The sequence below is a fragment of the Malassezia globosa genome (genome assembly GCF_000181695.2).
Source record: "Malassezia globosa CBS 7966 chromosome Unknown mgl_sf_2.1, whole genome shotgun sequence".
Classification (NCBI taxonomy): domain Eukaryota; kingdom Fungi; phylum Basidiomycota; class Malasseziomycetes; order Malasseziales; family Malasseziaceae; genus Malassezia; species Malassezia globosa.
The window spans coordinates 649,320-669,775 of record NW_001849872.1 but is presented as its reverse complement, the minus strand read 5'-3'; the positions used below and the strand labels follow the sequence as shown (position 1 = coordinate 669,775).

Sequence of the window (20,456 nt, the reverse complement as noted above, 5' to 3'; positions counted from 1 at the left end):
TCTGTGCTCTGGTGCACGGCCTTCTTTCTTGCATGTGGACCGACACACATGGCTTGCATGTACACACATCAGGCGCGCTTCATGACATCATCCCACGTGGATCTCGAATCACTGCACTAAATGATTTAGGACTTGAAAATCTTCACCGTAATGAGAGAATGTATTTGTGGAATCGCCTTGTGCAAGATGTTCCAATGCCGGCAGAGCCAGGCTGGTGCATTCCCAGTGCCATATGGTTGAACGCCACGGACGAATGCTGCCGATACCCTAACGATACCCTTGCCTGTTTTCAAAGTGCCAAGATACAAAAATGCTTACGACCTATGTACTTGTTTGACATGCCGCAAAGTGTGCGATGTCGAGAAACGTGTGACGCAGGTGTGTGTGCTGTACCAGATCCTCATGCGCCTGCTTTGGTGCGGGTGGGTATAGATTATGGTGCAATGACGGGTCTTGTCGTGTTGCGAGGGCCTTTTCGTGGACTGTCTCAATCGATGCACGTGTCTACGCATACACTCCGAGCACCATGGTCATTCCTTATACCACCTGCATGGGTTGATGCATTGTTGATGTCTATGACCTATGTATTTCAACTCGTGTTGGTTGTAAATTCCGCCCTGCTGGTACTTAACATGCTCCCTATACCTACTCTCGATGGAAGTCTATACCTTCGACTGTGCTTGCAACAGCTGTATATTTTTTGGTCCGACACGAATGGACGCGGCAGTCTGAGCTCTTGTGACATTGAGGATCCTGGAGAGGCTGTGCCAGCCTACTCACTGCACCGCCTTGACTACATCCAATCTCTTTGTGAGATGGCTACATGCATTGTCACAGGCATAGCTTTTATGGGCAGCATCCTTACTACTCTCGCACACACATAGCAATCATGACATACTTCGAAATCTATACCCTTCTGCAATGGCCTGAACGCACACTGAGCCTCACGTGCAAATGTGGAGGTGTTCCTGGTCACAGCAAATCAAACAAATCTTTTGACGCGCCCGACGATGTCGATGTCGATGCAGGTGCACCTCGGCCCGACGGTGCTGATCCCCAGACAGAATGACTAGTCTGGTCTTTTGCCAGCTGTGCCATACTCTTGTTATTGCCTACCTTGGATGTCACCCCAGCGCTGCCACGCGACTCTGCCCACAAATCGTCAAAGAGCGATGCAGACGAAGCTGGGGCTTTTTGAGTCGGCGTCGACGTTGGCTTCATGACTGCTGGCTTTGGATTTGGCTGCAAGGAGGACACTGGAGGAGGAATAGAAAGGGGGGCTGGTGCAGGAGCTGGAGAACGAGCTTGCGTTTGAGACCGCGATGGTGCAGGTACGCTTGGCATGACGGGTTTGGTCGAGGATGAAGTAAGGGGCGCATTGTCCAGCAAGTCAAAGAGAGCGCCATTGTTCTTCGGTCCCGCAGGCGTCGACGATCCCGTCGAGCCAGCTGGACTCTTTGTGCTTGCATAAGAAGGCTGGGATGGCAAAGCCGACTGAAAGTCGTCAAAGTCGTCCGCATCTGCTAAGGAAGAGGACCCAGCAGCAGAGCCCAGGCCATCGTTTTCGGAAGTCAAAGCGGCAGTCTTCGGTGTAGGGGCAGGCTCGTCATCGAAGCTAAAAAGGTCTGCGACAGCTGGCTGAGCAGAACCCTGTGTCGACGCAGCAGTCTGAGCCGGAGCTGGCTGAGTTACCGAGGAAGGTGCCGTGTGAGTCTCATCATCGCCTGCGTCATATTCATCAAAGTCAGGCTGTGCAGATGCTGCCGAAGCAGCGCTTCCATAGGCTCCGGAAGCACCGCCGCTCGCATAATATGCGTCGCTACTAAATCCGCCGTAACGACCGCCACCACTACCTGGCACAAAGTCGGCGCTACCAGCCCCTTGGTACTTGGCACGGTTCGCACGAGCCTTGCGTCGTTCCATGCGGATCATATCGACATCGGACAGCAGGGCAGCCAATTCTTTTGCACGAGCACGGATGTTCACGCCCTGGTCTTTTCCCTGCTCGTCGATGTAGTGGAAGTTGCGCAGAATTTTGATCGTCGACAAGTGAGCACGAGCTTCATCGACGACACGTTCGGAGCCATTCTTGACAATATATTCGAGTAGTTGGAGCGCCTGTTGTTAGATCATCGTTGTTGGATGAAAGGAAGCGACATTTTTGGATATGTGTGTGTGTGTGTGTGTGTGTGTGTGTGTGACGTACTTTGTAGATCTGACGCCAGTCATGAGCTTCCTTTTCAACAAAGCGACGGAAAATTGTGGGCATGATTTCGTTAAAGTCATGACTAGGGAACATCGTTAGTCATTCTGAACATCTGCTTCACCATTACACGCCGCGCGTCGCGCCATGAACATACTAGTTGAACGTAGCCTGAGCGATCTCCTGCATCAACGTAGAGCTCGCGCCCCTGTGGTCTTAGTGCACTGGACACATAGAATACGCACCATGGATCATCGTTCGTCGCTTCACGAACCTTGGCCTCAATCTCACTGATGTTGAGTGCATAATTCTTTGCCTGGGTATACAGTTGCTTCAAATCATAGAATGTCAAGTTCGAGAGCTTGTTCCCGCTGGACGGTAAGTGCACACCATTGACACCACATACATTTCTTCCAAGTCCTTCAGGAATTTCGTCAGCACTACACGCTTCTACAAAGTGTACGCACCATATCTGCTAGCTAGAAACACCAAGCACAAGCAATACAACGGGGCGGACAACTGGAGTGTGTGCGCAGGTGTGTTTGATGTTGGGCACTTGAGGCGTCGCTGGCGCAGCGAATAGCAGGTCTTTGCCATCGAGGTGTTTGTGTCGCAGGGCTGACTAAGCATGTGATCGAGGGTGGATTTGGATTCGCGTCGTTTCTTGGGCACGTCCGCACGAATTACGTGGGGCGGCGTTCTTGTGGCGGCGCTACTTGTACACTTGCTTCGCTGGTAAGCACGAGTGAGACGTGGACGTGATGTTTCTTACGCGGTCTGAATATGGTGCGTGTAGACAGGATACGTATGCGGGTGGCAGTGATAATGCTAACCATGAATAACAGACCGCGGCGTGAATACGTTTTCACCCGAGGGCCGTCTGTTTCAAGTTGAATATGCATTGGAAGCGATCAAGCTCGGCTCGACGACTGTCGGCATTGTAACCAAAGAAGGTGCAGTGCTTGGTGTGGAAAAGCGCGTGCAGTCATCACTGCTTGAGAATAGCTCCATTGAGAAGATCATGGAGATCGATTCTCATCTGGGTGCGGCCATGAGTGGACTTACTGCTGATGCACGCACTATGATTGACCATGCGCGTGTTACAAGTCAAAACCATCGGTTTGTCTACGATGAAGAGATCAAGGTCGAGAGTATTGCGCAGGCTGTGTGTGACTTGGCCCTGCGCTTTGGCGAGAACACAGAGGATGACGAAGCGCTTATGAGTCGCCCATTTGGGGTGGCGCTCCTGATCATTGGCATCGATGAAAATGGGCCACAGCTCTTTCACGCAGATCCTTCTGGCACTTTTGTGCGTTACGATGCAAAGGCGATAGGAAGTGGGTCGGAGGGCGCGCAGGGCGAGTTGCAAGAAAAGTATTCGAAGGATCTTTCGCTGCGTGACGCGTCTCTTCTGGCGTTACGTGTACTTAAGCAGGTGATGGAAGAGAAGCTTGATGAAAACAATGTTCAACTTGCGCAAGTAACTCCTGCGACGTCAAAGGATGGTCGACCTACGGGCGACTTTAGAATCCTCGATAAAACACAATTGAAGGCGCTTGTGGATGCTATGTAGGGAAGTAGCAAGCGATAATGGCTTACTAGCTAGTGTGTCACTCACTGGATATATGACAAAGATCAATGGCATATATGCTACAACTATGGCAGACCATGCACTGTTGCTCGACCTGTGGGTCTTAAGCTCATAACGCACGTAAGCAATTTTATCGGTGCCACAGTCCGCCTCGTCCTCCTCCCATACCCCTCCCTCCCCCCCAGAGGCGCGCGCCTGAAGTGACAGACGATCTCATCACGTGCACGATCGAACACGTATTCCTGCATGCATTTTGTGGGGCGCGAGGTGAATGGTGATGAGGTTGGCTTAGGCCAGCTGGAGGGAGACCACTCGCGACGGACGATTCCTGCTCGACGCGCGTTTACATTCAAGCTTGGAACCACACCACGTTTGCCTTTGTTCTGTTCACAACACGGATCTACGTAGCCACTGGCGGCCATACATATCCGTACTTATATTATACGGGGCGCTAGAGAGAACAAGAGAGAGAGAGAGAGAGAGAAGGTGTGTGGAAGTGTGTTGTGTGAAACTACTCGGGCAAGAAGTCGTCGCCAGATCAAGCCTTGTGTGCGAGTGTGCATACCATGACAGACCCAGGATCTGACGTGCGTGTGCCCATAACGTATGCGACACACTCAGCGTCGCAAGCGACGGCCCAACTTGCGCATATCGTCCCACTCCTTGCTGAGCAGTTCCCTCTGCGAAATCTGCATTGGCGTCCACCAGTGACGATGCAAACTTTGCGTCCATTGAAGCGATCTAGTGGATCGAGTGGCATGGATTCTGTGCCAGCGCTTCGAACGATTCAAAACCTCAACGTGGAACTAATTCCACTCGCGACGCACTTACCAAATCAGCAAAATGTCCAGATTCTCGAACGTGTGCCTTGCGTGCACATATTCTTTGTCACATGCGATGACATTGACGTGTACCGAGCGCAGGTGCGGAATGAGATTCGACATTGGCTTGCAACGCTTCGAAAGCACATACCCAATGACTTTGATCACCTATCCACGATACGGAGCGACGAGCAGGACAAGGCAGGCACTGCACTGCCGCCGGAACATTTAATTGTGCTATTGCCGCCGCCATCCAGTGGTGTCTTTACGGCGTCAAGCGCGACTAGCTCTGGAAAGAGTGCTATGGGACGCTTCTATACCATGAACAAGGGCACGGTTCTTGAAAAGCTTCGTGCAGACTTTAATTCGAGTGCCAAAGAGCATGTGCTGGCCCTTTCGAAGCTACCTACCAGTAGCAAAGACAACGATCCGGCTCTATGGATTGATATCATTGCTCACATCAAGACATGTACGCTCGCATCTCTTGGACGGGTGCTTGACATGCAGGACCGCGTCGTTAGCATGTACGATGAATCGACCAAAGGTGTCAACTGGACTCTGAGTGGTTCGATCACACGCAAGGAGTTTGTCATTCAGACACTCGAAGGACTCGGTCTCCTCCATGATGTGTTGCATATCTACGATACGGTGGAGACGCATCTGGAGCGCTGTATCGCCGATGGCCGGACGCCATTTGTCCCTGGCGGAAACGAGCCTGGCGACGATAGCCTTATGCTCCTGGGTCCTTTACGCAAGCCGTACCTGTCGCTGATGGCTTCGAACAGGCTCTCGCTCTTTGATATCCAGTGCTACTTGTACGCACGCCGCTCGACGGTGCATGCGGCGCTTGGGGAAGTCGTGCAAGTGATGCAGATGACACCGGCATTTATCGCTTCCGTCACTCGCATGCTTCGTCCGCACCGGCATCTTCTCGCGCAAGCGTTCCTTGAGGCATGGTCATTCTCGGTGGCACTGGATGCCGTCGAGCAGTGCCAAGCGTGGCTTGTCGAGGCGCAAGGAGAAACAGACGATGTAAGGACGACACATGCATTCCATGCAGCCAAAGCTGAGCTTCTGGAGCTCGCAGTCCGTCAGCTTATCAGCATTGGTCTCCAGTCGGGTCATTTGCCGCGTGTAGAGCCATTCCAGTTTGTCGCATCCGATTCACTCTCGATGTTCGCGCCCGATGCACGAATCACTCGCAAGGAGCTCGTCGAGGCAATGGCTCATCGGCATGTCTTTGAATCACAGCTATGCAATGTGATCCACCGCACGCTACTTGCTGCTGTTTTGTGCCAGCAGACTCCTCGCACACTCCGCCTCAAGTATCTATTCGCGTGCTTCCACATGAGCCGTTCGTCATTCCACCATGCGCATGCCCTGTGGGATGAGCTGCTTGCACACCCAGCGTTGCCTTATTCCGCTGTGCTTTATGGTCCTACACACTCGCAGTACCTGGCGTGCCTCCAGGCTGAGCACTTAGCCCATGGTGACGTATGGATCCAGGCGCTTGTGGCAGCTATCCAGGCGATCAGCACCTTGCGAGCACAGCCACTTAGCCCGCAGCCCATGGATGAAATGAGCCTCCTCACATGGCTGGCTGATGAAAGCGACAACCAACACACGTATGCCACGCTCGTTGGCTACAATGGATGCCGCGTACATGTACGCAGCGTACGTGCGGACCGTGACGGTGCTCATACGTTCTTGGACATTGATCTCCTTTCATACCTACCAAAGCCATTATCTGTTGATGCCGTTCATATCTGGGTCGCCAACTACCGTCAAGTCCAGCTCCAGTTCAGCGCGAGTGCACATACACTAGAGCCGGGGCTCAATCGTCTGCGCCTTGTGTGCATGACCAGTGCCGTCGGCTACTTCCACCTGCAAGCGACGCAGATCCAGTTCCGCCGCGTGCTTTTGGAGAGCATTGTGCAGAGCGCTGCCTCCTTATCCACACTGGCTGATGCACAGCAACTCGAGTACCGACGTCATCGTATATGCATTCCTGCAGATGGCGCCGCACTGCAGATGCATGTGTCAATGCCACGTGTAATGTCTTTGCAGGATGCGCGATCCGTCGAACTGCATCTCGACAGTGGAAGAGACCCCTTGGAGGAAGCCACTATTTCTGTCACAGCGCACGGCGATGTGCGTCTCAAGCTGGACGAAGACCCATGCTTGGCTTGCGATAACGGTGAGACCAGCGTGTCACGAACCGAGTCTGGTTCCTTGCTCCTTCGGCATTTACCAGCGCGCACGTCGTGTACTATGGCTTTGCCGGTGTCGTATATGCCACGGACGCCGTACATCGAGCTGTCCATCGTTGTCTACTTCCAGCGGAATGGCTACGATTGCTCTGTCCATCGCACTTTGCGTGCACCACTTCATTTGCCATTTAGTATCAACATTCAGGACTTCTTCCGTCTGCACCATCTTCTATCGAAGCTGTCCTTGGAAACCACCGCCGGCACGCATGTGCGTGTCTGCACGCCTCAGGTGACAGCTTCCGAAGAGGGGCCGGTGAGTATACAGGTCCCGGTGCAAAGTGTACCTCTTCGGATGCGTCCACGTGAAGCGAGCACATTTTTACTCCAGTTCCAGTACAAATACCTTGGCACTCGCCGAGCGGCCAATCCTCCATTTGCGCTGTCGATTGTCTATCGCACGGCAGCCGACGAAGCCCAAGGCCTTGCGCTGTATTATTTGTCGCTACTTCTCGCGCAAACGCCGTCGTGGATGGATGGCGACCAGCAGCTGCTGCAGCGCGCGTTATGCGAATGTCTTGAACACGCGACATTCGACGTGGGATCAACTCCGATGTACGAAGCCAAGTATTGGCACGACACACTCTTCCGTTGGGGCTGGCCACAGGAATCTCAGCGATCTATCCAAGTACTTGAGCTTGTTCGCCGCGTGTTTGCTAGGCTGGAGGATCCGTCTATGGATGCCATGCTTATTCCGACAACCGCGCCGTCACATGTGCAGCAGAACGCAGCACAACAGCATGCATGGGAGGCGAGTCAAAAGTGCTTACAATGGCGCACACTCACTCTGCCGTTGGATGTGCCATTCGTCGATGCTGTCAATTCCGTGAGCATTCTCGCGCCAGAACGTTCACATATTTCACTGGGCGAGCCTATCGACATCACGATCGACGTAACAATTTCCCTTGTTTGGTCCCAAGCGTCAGATGACGATGATGTGTCCACAGTCCTGCAGTACAATATCCTCACCGATTTCGACAACTGGCTTGTCTGGGGCAATAAAAAAGGCATGTGGGAAATCCCGGCTCAGCAGCTCGAGAGCCACCACACGATTCACGCGACTTTGCTTCCTGTGCGTACAGGATGGCTCTTATATCCCCGCATTCGAATCGCGCCAATCGGTCCGGCAGCGCGTCCATTTCGTTGCGAAACCTACATGCGCCAGGCTGACCAAGGCATCTATGTCGTTTCATCTTCACATCCAGATACATATTGGGTTGACTTGCGACCTGTTGAGATAGCGGCCCATTGACACCTTATTAAACAATCGACGCACTGCACCCGATGTTGTGTCTTTCATGCACTTTTTTATATATTGAATGATGTATTCCTTCCAACATCCTTTTCGTACGGCATGTATTCCTCGATGACTCGACCCCTCTTTCTCCATCTTGGCCCAAGTCGCACTTCAAGCAGCCGCGCAGACCATAGTCAATAGGATCTTGTTCGCATGCTACCTGACGGGCGTGTTTGGACAACAACAATTTCCACTCCGCATGTGGAGGCCCCTCCATCTGGTTGGCGTGTAGTAACATCACTTTGTCATCTGTCTTAGCTCGCCTCTCTTGGTCGCACTGACGCACGCTTCCCTCGTTCCAGGCACCGTTTCTAGCTGGTATGCAGGCGCCATACGAAAGAGTGCGCCCACGTATTTCTGAATTAAAGGCAAGTGACGGTGACGACTCATGGATCGATTGGCCTCCGGCAGCCAAAGTCGTGCGTGCTAAGCCACCTAGCATCTCACATGCTCAAACCACTTCGTCAACGACTCATGCAGCAAAGGAGACGTTGGGGGCGTCTCAAAGTGACTATGAATGTTCAGATGATCCAAAAGAGACTCCCACCAATCTATCGACGCCCATTCGTCCCATTATGGGAGAGATCTTAGAGCGGGAGCCAGCTTCATCGTCACAACCCAGGGACATTGAACCAATGGGGAACAATGGCAAGCCAATGTCTGCGTTTCGTCGCTCACGTCTTGAGCGCACTAAAAAAGACTCTTCTCGCAAGCCACCATCACCCCCAAGGGATGAGCTCGTGCCTATGCAGGATGCCTCTCGAGATCCAGGTGGTGGCGCACCGCCTGAGGCTATGACATCACTGATGCAAGACATATCGCTAGAGAATGAGTCAAAAGTGGCAAGCATGAGTTACGAGACACGGGCGGATGAGCTAAAGGATGCGGAATCGTTTTTTGGAAAGGACGTACTGGAGAAATTGGCACAACGAAGCGCGCGGCGCGATCCAACTCATGAACAACCATTAGATAAACACGAAACTCATCCATCAGCTGGATGGCCATCGATTGAGCGTCGTGCAACCGAGCTTGATGAAGAGATCCAGACAAATCCACCGAAGTCCGCACAAATCTCAGATCGCGATCATTGGGAGTCTTTCCGGCAGAAGTATTTTCCCGATGAACCAGACGCCGTGCCAGCCGCACTCGAATGGACTGTGTCACCAAATCCCACAACCACGTCTAGCGTGCGCTTTGATTTTCATGGGCATGTCACGACTGACTCGCGCCATACATGGGCAGAGGCACCAGATTCTACCTACCTCGCGGGCTTGCATCACCACGGCAGCGAGCAATCTGTACCTGGCTACACGCTCGACGAGCTCCTTCATCTCGCTCAAAGTAGCATTGCATCACAACGAGCGTTGGCGCTTCAAGTGCTTCAACGAATTAGCGAACGTTATCCTTCGTCGCAAACCGGGGCACCACTATCAAACTCAGCCCAGCTTGCTTTGAATGCTGATGCACATGCCATCCGAGCGCGCATTCTTCTCACTTCTTTTTGGCTTTTACAGGATCGGCATCGCAGTGTCAGGTTAGCCGCTGTTCCTTGCCTTGATGCAGCTTGTCGTGCCGTCTCAAACGTGCCAGATGACCCCTTCATTCTTGCCGACATGCTCACGTGCGCCAATCCAGATGTAAACTGGCTGTGGCCTGCATCCCAGCAGGATGCTTGGACACCTCACTCCCATGCGCCCCCGCTGCATTCACCAGATGCATCACACCTCGAGCTTCTGCAGCATGATTGGGCTGATGCATTGCTTCGCATGCATGTCTTGGATGCTTTGGATACCTGGCTCGTTGAAAATGCTGCACACCCAGACGCGATAGTCTCGATTCTTTGCATGCTTGTTCTCCATCATCAAGCCTGCGCCAAGGCACTCGCACAACATCCGCATCTGGTCCAGGCTGTAGTGCAGTTGGGCTGCACACAGCGGGCCTGGCCTGTGGCAGACGAGTCATTTCCGTCTATGGAGGCAGTCCTGATTCTTCTGCGCATGGTCCAATCAAATCGTGACGTTGCGTCTTCGCTCGTTGATGAGGGAGTGATCGATCCTTTGTTGCGTTATGTGCTTATACCACCTCGAGACGTATCGTCCTCACAAAGTTCGGCTGATGCAGCCAGTCCGTCTGCTGCTACCAATATTATACGACAAGAACATGCGTTCTTGTTTGTGACACTCCGCATTCTGGCTGCGCTTGGTCATTATGGTCTTGCAAGTACCAGCATTCGTGAACTGGCCGTAGCGCTATCGCGCTTGGCTGATTGGACTCAGTCCCTTCCCAACAAAGTGAGCGCTGACGACATACAATGGTACTCCGCCCAGGCCTTGTACAACGTACTTAATGTGTGGACGCACCGGGCGATTCAAGGTCCTCGACATGGCGACTTGGGCGTGAATGGACCCATGGTCCAGGCTTGGGCCCCACTTTCAGAAGGATTCTTGACCAATGCTGTAGGCCAGTCGAGGCCGACATCCAGTGTCAATGGTGCCATCGGCACGGCCATGTGCCATCTGGCTGCATGGGCTGATTGTGCAAAGCATTGCGGCATTCCGTGGGACCGTTCGTCGTATGAGGCCCTTCTTACAACATGTGAACAATTTTTACGACATGCACACGCATCCATCACTTCTGCTGCTGATGCATTCCGCTCACGAAACAAGCAGGAAATTCGCGCGTCCCTACAAATTGTGGCTCAATCAGTGTGGATGTATGCGGGCGTGACACGTTTCGCCCAGATGATGGGATGGTCATCTTTGCTCGAACTTGTCACACAGTACGTTCACGAAGTACTTGGTCTGCCATGGAACATGACATCCACACCGGCCATCCGTGCTGACGGCATCGCTTCCGCACAATATACACATGTCCTGACTATGTGCGCGAACATCACGACGCCCGATGTACAGATTCGCCTGGTGGGGTTGCTATGGTCGCATGAGTCAGCGCATGTCGCCAGACTTCTGGAGTCGGTTGTACGTGGATTCGATCAAGCCACCTGGCACATCTTGGCGCCATTCTTTCTGGACAACATTCGCACAGAGCGTATCCCCTCTATGATTGAAGCAAGTATGTTGCGAGACGAGCACACGTCTACGCTGTGGAAACCGGATGTTGCTGCGCTGCCTCCTATGACAGACCCGCGTACTGGTGCGACACTCTGGACAAGCCCTGCGGCTGGCTTGCCTCTTCGCGCTGACTGGCCGCTTCTTGCGCTTGACGATCTCTTACACAGCGGTGAGGCACGTGCATTAAACGCGTCCAATGCGCTTCCGACATCGTGGGACTTTAACGAGGCTGACATTGTGCGAGCCTCATTGCGTCTCGCCGTATACGTCGCAAAATTTGCCTTAACGCCGAGTGCTTTCTGGTGGCTCGGCATATACAAAGTCTTTCTGCTTGAGCAGGTGTCTTCTACGGCACCCGAGGCATCTGGCGCTGCGACCGGCCGTGACTTGTACACCGACGCGTCCGTCGCAGATCCCATGCGCTCACTTATGGACATGGCTGATCAGCTTTCAATACAGTCGGCTAAGCATATGCGTCAAGAGCCCACACTCGAGGATGCAACGGCTTCGATCCATGGGCCTGGCTTGCCGTTTTACCAGATGTACACGGATCTCATGGGCCTGTACGATGCAGTCTCGATGCATCATCCATTGTTTGCTAAAGCTATTATCCCACCACTCGCCATGACATACGCGCCAGACTATCGCCGTCTGTTGTGGAACGATTACGCGGCGGTGCTTCCAGGCATTACGATGAATACGCTTGACGCACCGGTGGTCGGTGGCAAGCGCCTCGATGCATACTTGTGGCCATGTGAAACGGATGAAATTGTTCTGACCCGGTATGCAGATGCCCTGGCCCGAGGCACAGTGAGTCCAAACCAGCCCTTCTTGTACGCAGTAGCGCTCCACCACGTATGCGGGGCACTGTGGCACACAATCGAGGACGAATGGGCCTTCGAGCGACCCATATCAGCCACGTTGCAACGAAGCATTGCGCGTCGCGTATTGCCAAATGCGCAAGTTTCGAATGTAATCATGGAGTACGCTCCGCGTAAAGGGGTTGCGCCCACGGCAAGACGCTGGTCGCTCCAGGCACAGTGGCAATGATCGTGCGACAAAAATAAAATCAATTATATCTTGATTAGCTAGGCTGTCGACTCTCGCCATGTAGTAACGCCCCTGCGCTGGCCGCCACATCCTCGACGCCGCCTATACGGCGAGCCTCTTGCACCATTTTGTCCGCATAGAGCAGTTGCTCCAAACGACCAAGCTTCTTGCGATCATTGCGCAAAGCATGCTTAAAGTCATCTAGTTTCGCTCGCTGGCGGTATGTCTGCATCGCTGATGGTTGACCGCGTAGGGCTGATGATGCTGGCGAATCGCCATTGGCATCGGTGGCAGTAGCTGCGAATTGAGACGATGAAAGCCCCAGTGCGTAGATACTTGGCTCAGCCCGCAGACACAAATCCGTAAGAAAATCGACGGTCATTTCCTCTAGTATGGCCACACTTTCAGGCGCTGGATTCGCTACATCGCCGTATGCATACATGAGCAGACGTAGGTCCTTATGGAACAAGCCAGACGATTGAAATGGTCGACGGCCTCGTGACGCAGGATCTGTTCGAAGGCTTGAGCTGCCAGCCACGTCAGCCATAGATTCGTTCAAAAAGCGACTTGACGCACCGTCAGCATCGTACGGTGTTGACCTCGCACCTGCATAGGATTTGTAAGGTGTGTTAGGCGGCATTGGTTGTGCGGAGACAGGTGTGTAGTAATTTTGTTTTTTGCTTTCAGGGTCAAGTGCCTGCGACGGCAGCGTGCAGCTCTGGAGGACTAAGTTTGTCGCACGCGATGCACCGTAAGCTCGTTCAATCCGTGTGACGCCATTCGGCAAGTAGGTCCGCGGCGTCAAATGATCAGAAGAGACCTTTGGCCACGTGATTTGCCCGTGCACACGCCACCCGTTTACTTGACACACTACTTAGCCCATGTTCCGCGCATCGCTGGAAGCAGTATTGCCCCTACGTCGAGCGAGTGTGCGAGTGTCCACGATACCTGCACCCATTCGCCGACTTGAGCAACTTGGTAATCAGCTAAAGCATTCCTTTCATACAAGCAGCCCAACGAAAATGCCCCCTGTCAAAATTCCAGCATCAGAGCATTACGATCTGCTTGTGATTGGTGGTGGATCTGGTGGTATGGGCGCAAGTCGCCGCGCTGCTAGTTACGGCAAGAAGGTAGCCGTTATCGAGCAGGCTGGAAAACTTGGTGGTACATGTGTTAATGTGGGCTGTGTGCCCAAGAAGCTCATGTGGCACGCTGCTGACCTGCAAGACAAGCTCAAGGAAGCTCAGGAGTATGGCTTTATGGATGCATCTGGGTCGTTCGCTGTGCCAACAGTAAACTGGAACATGCTCGTTGAAAAGCGTGATGCTTATATTCGCAGGTTAAACGGCATCTATGATAACAATCTGAAGAAAGACAACGTTGAGTACATTTCTGGACATGGTCGCTTGCTTGGCAATGGCCGTGTTAAGGTGTCACCAGGTGTGGATGGCGTTCTCGAGAAGGAGGTGGTTCTTTCAGCTGATCACATTGTCGTTGCATCTGGTGGACGGCCCAGCGTGCCTAGTGATGACGAAGTTCCAGGCGCAAGCCTTGGCACCGACTCGGATGGCTTTTTCGCTTGGCGTGAGCAGCCGAAACGTGTGGCCATAGTTGGTGCAGGGTATATCGCCGTTGAGCTGGCTGGTGTATTGAATGCGCTCAACTCAGAGACGCACCTCATCATTCGCCACGATCAGTTCTTGCGTAACTTTGATCCTATTATCTCGGAAACACTCACTCAGTACATGGGCAGCACGGGCCTGCAGGTCCACAAGAGCTCGAATGTGAAGCGTGTGGAGGGTGAACGTGGTGGATCGCTCAAAGTTCATCTTGATACAGGCAATACGATTGAGGTCGATGCGCTAGTTTGGGCAATTGGTCGACAACCGAACACAGATGATCTTGGGCTTGACGAAGCAGGTGTCAAGACGGACAAGAGCAACAATATTGAGGTCGATAAATACCAAAACACGTCTGCGAAGGGTGTGTACGCTGTAGGCGATATCCAAGGCAAGGCACTCCTTACCCCTGTGGCTATTGCTGCTGGGCGACGTCTCTCAAACCGTCTGTTCGGGGGCCCCAAGTTCAAAGACGACCATCTGGACTACGAGAACATCCCTACAGCTATCTTTAGTCACCCAGCAACTGGCACGGTTGGCATGTCAGAACCGGAAGCGCGTGAAAAGTTCCAGGGCCAAAAGATCACTATTTATCGCTCTCGCTTCACGCCCATGTACTACGGGCTGCTGTCGAAGAAGGCTCCTGCCGCTTACAAGATTGTTTGTGTCGGTGAGGAAGAGCGCGTCGTTGGCGTACACATGGTCGGCATGGGCTCCGATGAGTCCATTCAAACCGTTGGGATTGCGGTCAAGATGGGCGCCAAGAAGAGGGACTTCGACAACACGGTTGCCGTGCATCCCACTAGCGCGGAGGAACTCGTTACCACGTATGTTCCAGTGCAAGACTAAAGCCGGCTCTTGATGGGCTGTGGCACGAGCGACAATGCATCTCGTAGAAAGGTTTCGATCGACGTCCAGTACACAGAATGGAATGCACGTCCAATTTGGACATGCTGCGGTGTGTTCCACACCATACGTCTAGTGCGCGTCTCACTGAGTGGAGGCCAACGAATGGCAGGGTGTTTCAGGTGCTCAGCCTCAATGACGACAGGGGCAGGCTCGCGATTCACTCGCTGAAGGTCTTCAGCATGCTTTTCCACAGAATCAGGCGCAATAAACTGGTCAGATCGTGTGTGAAGATACAAACGAGGCGGGCACTTAGCTAGAGGTATGTCATATTTCTGCCATGCCCATGACGTTGGCTTGTTCACAAGCTCCTTTGCGAACGTGATGTTGTGAGGACGTCCTCCTAACGCCACAGATAAACTTCGAGCGTACCAAAAGGAATATAAACCAGCAATCATACCCGCGCGCTGAAGCCGAGTCTGCATGTTGTTGCCAGTAACCTGCGCTGTAGCTGCAGGTACGAGTTTATCAAGAGCATCGTACCCAGGAAGGCTGTCAAAAACGGCACCTAGAGGTTGTGGAAACGTAGGTGAAGTTGCTTCTACATGTTCCATAAGTGAGCTTAGAGAAATCAGACCGCCATTCGAAAATCCATGAATAAAGACCGTTTGTGTCTCAGTCGGTGCTCGCTCAGCACTGATTCTCCCGGCCTCGAGGAGTTCTGACTGAACTAGCTTGGCGTTTTTGATCCATCCTGCAGTCGATGAAAAGAAGCAAAAGCGTGTGGTTGATAGCATGATAATGATTGGGATATCAGGAAAAAGACGTCGATACGGCTCAGCATACTTTTTCACATGTCGCAGTTGGGCGTCCATCCATCCGCAGATCAGGATCGCGCTTGGCGATGAGTTCCAATTGTTACTCTGATTGCTTGCAGGTCTAGAAATGTGCACTAAAGGCGACAGTTCTTCCGTCTCGAGCATGGTGCACTGGTGTGATCCCCTAAAGCGTACTCAACTATTGTCTAAGGGCTGAACCATGGATGAGCGCCGTTCTCCACACGAAGTTGCCTTACGTGGAATCATGAAAAAATATCTGTTGCTTCGTGGAGGCGTGTCGGTTTCGCGGCGAAACAAATGTTGCAAGTTTGAGATTCTCAGATACTACGCATAGGGTGAATATCGTTTCTTCGCTGGGTCAAGGCCTGTCGGTCTCGGCCTTCCGCTACTTTTCTGCGACGAATGATCTGTAAGCTTCGTTTTAGAAGCATTAGACGGAGGTTGCGGCTCTTCGGACGCATCAAGAGACCATGCCAATAATCGGCCATCTTCACCGCCAGTAAACAGCCGGGCATGTATAGGATCCCATTCGATGCACCGCACAATATCTGCATGTGCCTGAGAATGCTTCTCAGCACTGGGAAGACGAGCATGCATTTTCCAAGATATGACAATGTCGTTCTCCTGATCTTGACCTTGAGCTTCAGCGCTCAAAAGAGCTATGCCTCCCTCTTGATCACCCACATAAAGATGCACACCGGGTGCGAGAATAGAGCCTGGGCGCGTAAAAGGACCCTTCGCACATGCATCAATGACGTAGTCTGTGACCCAAGGTGGTCGATAACTCGTTGGCTTGCGTACTTCAATATCCTCCTTTATGCAATCAAACTAAAGCATGTCAGCTGGAGCCGTATCGCGCATACATACCTTATCTGCATCCCATAAACTCAGCGTCTGCATGTTGCTAATAGCATAAGCAGGTCCTAGATGATTCCAGTGCGCACTATTCGCGAGTGCCTGCTCATGCTCATCCATGCCGACATCAACGACTGATGAGCGCGGCGTAAACGTATATGAATCAGGACAAGCAGCCCATCCCACACGGGCAAGACTTGCATTCGTATTGCCCACAGACACTACTGCGTCATCTTCAGAGCTGATGTTTGTATCTGTAGCACAAACAAGTCCATCCATGCCGCCGCTCAGTAAAATACCGTGATGCATAGATTCATCCGGGTGATAAACTAGCGACGTAATATCGTCGGAATGCACTTCGCTATAGGTACGAACAGGTGCACCCGCTTGCCGCAAGTCCCAGATATCAAGATATGCATCGGACCCTTGCAACTCTGTGCCAGCTGCGACATACGTACTGCTCGAAGCCAATGACAAATACGGCGCAGAGCTAGGACCCACGAGACGCATTGCCGGCGCTGTTGAGTTAGTTCGCGCATCCCAAACGGCCAAATATCCAGCACTTGATGCTGCAATCCATGCACTTTTTTCGCTTTCAATATTTGAAAGAGCCTTCATAGATTCCTGTTGCCCTGCTTGTATTGTGTGCAAGGGCGTGGCAAGATGCGCCTTGTCAAACATTAGGATTCTGGCGTCATCCAGCAATGCGAGAAGGTGTTGACTCGAAGCTGCAGGAGTGAGAAGCTGGAGCAGATAGCTCTTATTTTCATTTGGGCACGAATACCCAGCTATGGCATGTGATGGGCATATAACATCACCTGGCACCTCAAGTGCCATGGTATAGCTGTCCGTCGCGTAAGAGCTGAAAAGTTTGCGTACAAAATTTTGGGCTTTGGTGCATGAAGTGGAGGTGCGCGTTCACAGTGTCTCATCTGTTAAGCACGCACCACTTTGGTCGAAGCGTCCTTGCCGTTGGCGTCAGCCATGATCAGTGCGTGACCAAAAGCATACACTAACAACAGTTGTGGGACTTTCAGGAGGTATAGCCTCGGGTAAATCGACGGTCTCACGCATCCTGCGCGAAAACCGGATCCCGTTGGTTGACTTGGACGAAATTGCCAGCCTTGTTGTGCAAAAGGATTCACCTACACTGAAGCGTTTGGCGGCAGACTTTGGACCCAGCATCCTGAATGAAGATGGGTCACTGAATCGCGGGGAATTGGGTCGCCTTGCTTTTTCAAGCAAAGAGCGCACCCGTGCGCTCAATCGCATCACACATTCGGCTATTCGGCGTGTATTGATCTGGCGCCTCATCCGACTTTGGCTTTCCGGAGCAAAGCGTGTTGTTGTGGATACACCCTTGTTGATAGAGGTCGGTCTTTACAAGTGGTGTGCAGAAGTCGTGATTGTATGGTGGTACGTAACGCCAATTTGTGTGCATGCATGCTAACTCACGGCCCAACTATCTTCCTCCAGCAATCCTGAGCAACAACGCAAACGCATGCTCCTCCGCGATCGCGAAAAGGGACTGACTGAGGACGATGCCGAATCGCGTCTTGCAGCACAAATGCCCCTAGACCAAAAAGTTATGTACGCAGACGTCGTGATTGACAACTCGGTCAATGCTACAGAGACGTCGCCCCCACGGTTGCGCACCGATGTGGGCAAGCTGGTGGCACGTTGGCACAGGGAGTCAACGCGACCATCAGTAATCCTATCGTGGCTCTTTTGCTGGCTCATTCCACCAGTCGGACTGCTTTGGGGCTTCGCCGTAACCTGTGGGCGAGCCAAGATGTATGCGAAGCGCAACAAGGCGCGAATGAATGCAGCACCTAAGTAGTTGAATTGCCGGCATTATTAGCATTGGCATTTGCACCCGTACCACCCATATTTTTGGACGTATTGGGAGCCTTGACTCGCGTCGGGGGAATTGGCATAGACCCAGGGAAAGGAACGCGCAAGTTCCAGTTGCGCTCGAGATGAAGCTGAACGTCTTTGACTTCTAGCCGATCACCCTTCCTGTGCTTCGCAAGGCGACATGCAAAAGAGGTCACACTCTCAATAAACTCGTCAGCAATTTCAAGCAGCAGATCTTCTACATCACCCTCCAGCTGCTCACTAGGATCAATCTCGCTTACAAGCTCTTGCACTTTACGCTTAGTCAACAGCCGGTTGTTGCCACCAGAAGTACCAGCATAATTGAGAGATGCCGATGCCGAGGGTTGCGTGCCCAGCAAATCTGCTATTTGTGATGACATGACATTTTCATTCTCCAATCCAAGTTGTTGCGCATTATCTTCGCCCTGATTTGTCTCTGACACACCCATGATTTCATCCATATTCTGGCCACGTGAGGATGGTGTCGATGAGGACGGCTTTCCAATATTGCTCCCCCGTCCCAAAGGATTGGGACGCACTAGAACAGGTGGTGTATTCGTTGCCGGTGAGGCACCAAGCCCTTGCATCAAGGTGGGGCGAGGTCCCGATGCGTTTGGGTATGGCTGGGGTGTCATTGTTTGCTGGGCTATCATAGTAGCCAAAGAACTTGAGGGCGAGACGGGATTTTGGCCATTAGGAAGCAGGGTAGATGTAGGAGTTATCGCACCCACTGATGAGCTGTTCGACCAGCTGCTCTGTGGTGCATTTGGTCGCATCACAGTCGCGGCGTGTGCATTTGCCATCGTGTTTGGTGTATCTTGAGCATTTTTTCGTATATTTGCATCAGTAGGAGGAAGCTTGTTCGAAGACTGCGGTGTTGATGGCATGGATCCACGGTTAGGTTCTTGAGTCGTGGCAACAGGATGCTCAGCGACAGGTCTGTTGACTTGGCGAGCATTTGCCTGCGATATAATCGGATTCTGAGATAAAACAGGCGTTTGAGTCAGACCAGACTTTTGTTGAGCAGAAAAAGGTTGCTGAGTTGGCTGATGCTGAGCAAGAGATGGATGCTGAGGACGCGGCGCCTGTTGCTGCACCTGCGGCTGTGGCTGCACCTGCGGCTGCGAGATGTGTGGTTGTGGTGACTGTTGCTGTTGTTGTTGTTGTTTCTGCTGCTGCTGTTGCTGCTGTTGTTGCTGTTGTTGCTGACGTTGTTGTTGCTGTTGCTGTTGCTGTTGTTGTTGCTGTTGCTTTTGCTGCTGTTGTTGCAGATGCTGTTGTTGCTGCTGTTGTTGCTGCTGCCGCTGTTGTTGTAACAGTAACTGAAGTTGCTGTTGATCTTTGGCTCTTGCCTGCTCTCGAGCAACAGCTACCTGTCTAGCCAGGCTTAGTTGCTTGCCTTTCAGTTCATTATAAAGAGTTTGTTGCTGCTGTTTATCTTGCGCAGAAATAGATGGGTTTTGGAGAGATGCTTCGAGCTGCGAAATATTTAGCATCAAGGGAGACATGACGCGATTGAAGTTTTCCATAAGTGTAGCCTCATGTCGAGGAAGTGCAGATTGTGCGTTCATTGTGGACATGGTCGGCGGCTTTGGTTGTGCCTGCTGTTGCATGTAATTGGCAGCTGCTGGCTGCGCCATAGTACTCGCATCGGTCCCATATATCGGCTGAACGGGACGTGCCGCATTCATTTGTTGGACTGCATTTTGTCGTTGCTGTTGTTGTGCGAGGATTGTACGGATTTGTTGCAGCTGCTCTTCACTAACACGACCTTGGCGGGCAGCATTCACAATCGCCATAAATTCTGGATTGCTGGCTAGCATGGGCTGGATTCCCTGCATATTGTTCATCTGCACTCCTGAATTCATTTGCTGGGAGCGTCCAGGGATTCCTATGCCCGACTGCGACGGCGGCAAGCCTCCATTTCCTGGCGGCCCGTTCGAGCCCATGGTGTGGTGGATCAGAAGGCACGATGTGAGATGAATGACGCCGCGTCGATTCACGTGACACAACCCACCTGCCTGCGCGTAATGCGCATTTGTGAGTGAGTACGCGTCACGCGTTCAATATTGTGGGTTGCGATTCTGGGGACAAGAGCGCTCCGTTGGTCTGTGTGGTG

At 52.5% G+C, this 20,456-nt stretch overlaps 10 protein-coding genes across 10 annotated transcripts; 6 read left to right on the top strand and 4 right to left on the bottom strand.

Moving 5' to 3' along the window:
• Nucleotides 1–158: 158 nt before the first annotated feature.
• MGL_1136 (uncharacterized protein) lies at nucleotides 159–884 on the top strand (the record flags this gene model as incomplete). Its single annotated transcript, XM_001731816.1, has 1 exon — nucleotides 159–884. One exon carries the CDS (start codon nucleotides 159–161, stop codon nucleotides 882–884), a length of 726 nt encoding a protein of 241 aa, XP_001731868.1.
• Nucleotides 885–972: 88 nt separating this feature from the next.
• Nucleotides 973–2,299, bottom strand: MGL_1135 (uncharacterized protein; the record flags this gene model as incomplete). Its single annotated transcript, XM_001731815.1, has 2 exons — nucleotides 973–2,118; nucleotides 2,207–2,299. The coding sequence occupies 2 exons, from the start codon at nucleotides 2,297–2,299 to the stop codon at nucleotides 973–975; spliced, it is 1,239 nt and encodes a 412-aa protein (XP_001731867.1).
• Nucleotides 2,300–2,964: 665 nt separating this feature from the next.
• Nucleotides 2,965–3,776, top strand: MGL_1134 (uncharacterized protein; the record flags this gene model as incomplete). Its single annotated transcript, XM_001731814.1, has 2 exons — nucleotides 2,965–2,989; nucleotides 3,049–3,776. The coding sequence occupies 2 exons, from the start codon at nucleotides 2,965–2,967 to the stop codon at nucleotides 3,774–3,776; spliced, it is 753 nt and encodes a 250-aa protein (XP_001731866.1).
• A 584-nt stretch (nucleotides 3,777–4,360) lies between these two features.
• MGL_1133 (uncharacterized protein) lies at nucleotides 4,361–8,134 on the top strand (the record flags this gene model as incomplete). The annotated part of the gene is made up of 1 exon (XM_001731813.1): nucleotides 4,361–8,134. The coding sequence occupies one exon, from the start codon at nucleotides 4,361–4,363 to the stop codon at nucleotides 8,132–8,134; it is 3,774 nt and encodes a 1,257-aa protein (XP_001731865.1).
• A 365-nt stretch (nucleotides 8,135–8,499) lies between these two features.
• Nucleotides 8,500–12,300, top strand: MGL_1132 (uncharacterized protein; the record flags this gene model as incomplete). The annotated part of the gene is made up of 1 exon (XM_001731812.1): nucleotides 8,500–12,300. One exon carries the CDS (start codon nucleotides 8,500–8,502, stop codon nucleotides 12,298–12,300), a length of 3,801 nt encoding a protein of 1,266 aa, XP_001731864.1.
• A 34-nt stretch (nucleotides 12,301–12,334) lies between these two features.
• Nucleotides 12,335–12,940, bottom strand: MGL_1131 (uncharacterized protein; the record flags this gene model as incomplete). Its single annotated transcript, XM_001731811.1, has 1 exon — nucleotides 12,335–12,940. The coding sequence occupies one exon, from the start codon at nucleotides 12,938–12,940 to the stop codon at nucleotides 12,335–12,337; it is 606 nt and encodes a 201-aa protein (XP_001731863.1).
• Nucleotides 12,941–13,322: 382 nt separating this feature from the next.
• On the top strand, nucleotides 13,323–14,768 carry MGL_1130 (uncharacterized protein; the record flags this gene model as incomplete). Its single annotated transcript, XM_001731810.1, has 1 exon — nucleotides 13,323–14,768. One exon carries the CDS (start codon nucleotides 13,323–13,325, stop codon nucleotides 14,766–14,768), a length of 1,446 nt encoding a protein of 481 aa, XP_001731862.1.
• A 1,160-nt stretch (nucleotides 14,769–15,928) lies between these two features.
• On the bottom strand, nucleotides 15,929–17,391 carry MGL_1129 (uncharacterized protein; the record flags this gene model as incomplete). The annotated part of the gene is made up of 3 exons (XM_001731809.1): nucleotides 15,929–16,432; nucleotides 16,472–17,303; nucleotides 17,339–17,391. 3 exons carry the CDS (start codon nucleotides 17,389–17,391, stop codon nucleotides 15,929–15,931), a joined length of 1,389 nt encoding a protein of 462 aa, XP_001731861.1.
• A 52-nt stretch (nucleotides 17,392–17,443) lies between these two features.
• On the top strand, nucleotides 17,444–17,909 carry MGL_1128 (uncharacterized protein; the record flags this gene model as incomplete). Its single annotated transcript, XM_001731808.1, has 2 exons — nucleotides 17,444–17,450; nucleotides 17,482–17,909. The coding sequence occupies 2 exons, from the start codon at nucleotides 17,444–17,446 to the stop codon at nucleotides 17,907–17,909; spliced, it is 435 nt and encodes a 144-aa protein (XP_001731860.1).
• Nucleotides 17,910–18,291: 382 nt separating this feature from the next.
• On the bottom strand, nucleotides 18,292–20,286 carry MGL_1127 (uncharacterized protein; the record flags this gene model as incomplete). Its single annotated transcript, XM_001731807.1, has 1 exon — nucleotides 18,292–20,286. One exon carries the CDS (start codon nucleotides 20,284–20,286, stop codon nucleotides 18,292–18,294), a length of 1,995 nt encoding a protein of 664 aa, XP_001731859.1.
• Between the last annotated feature and the right edge of the window lie 170 nt (nucleotides 20,287–20,456).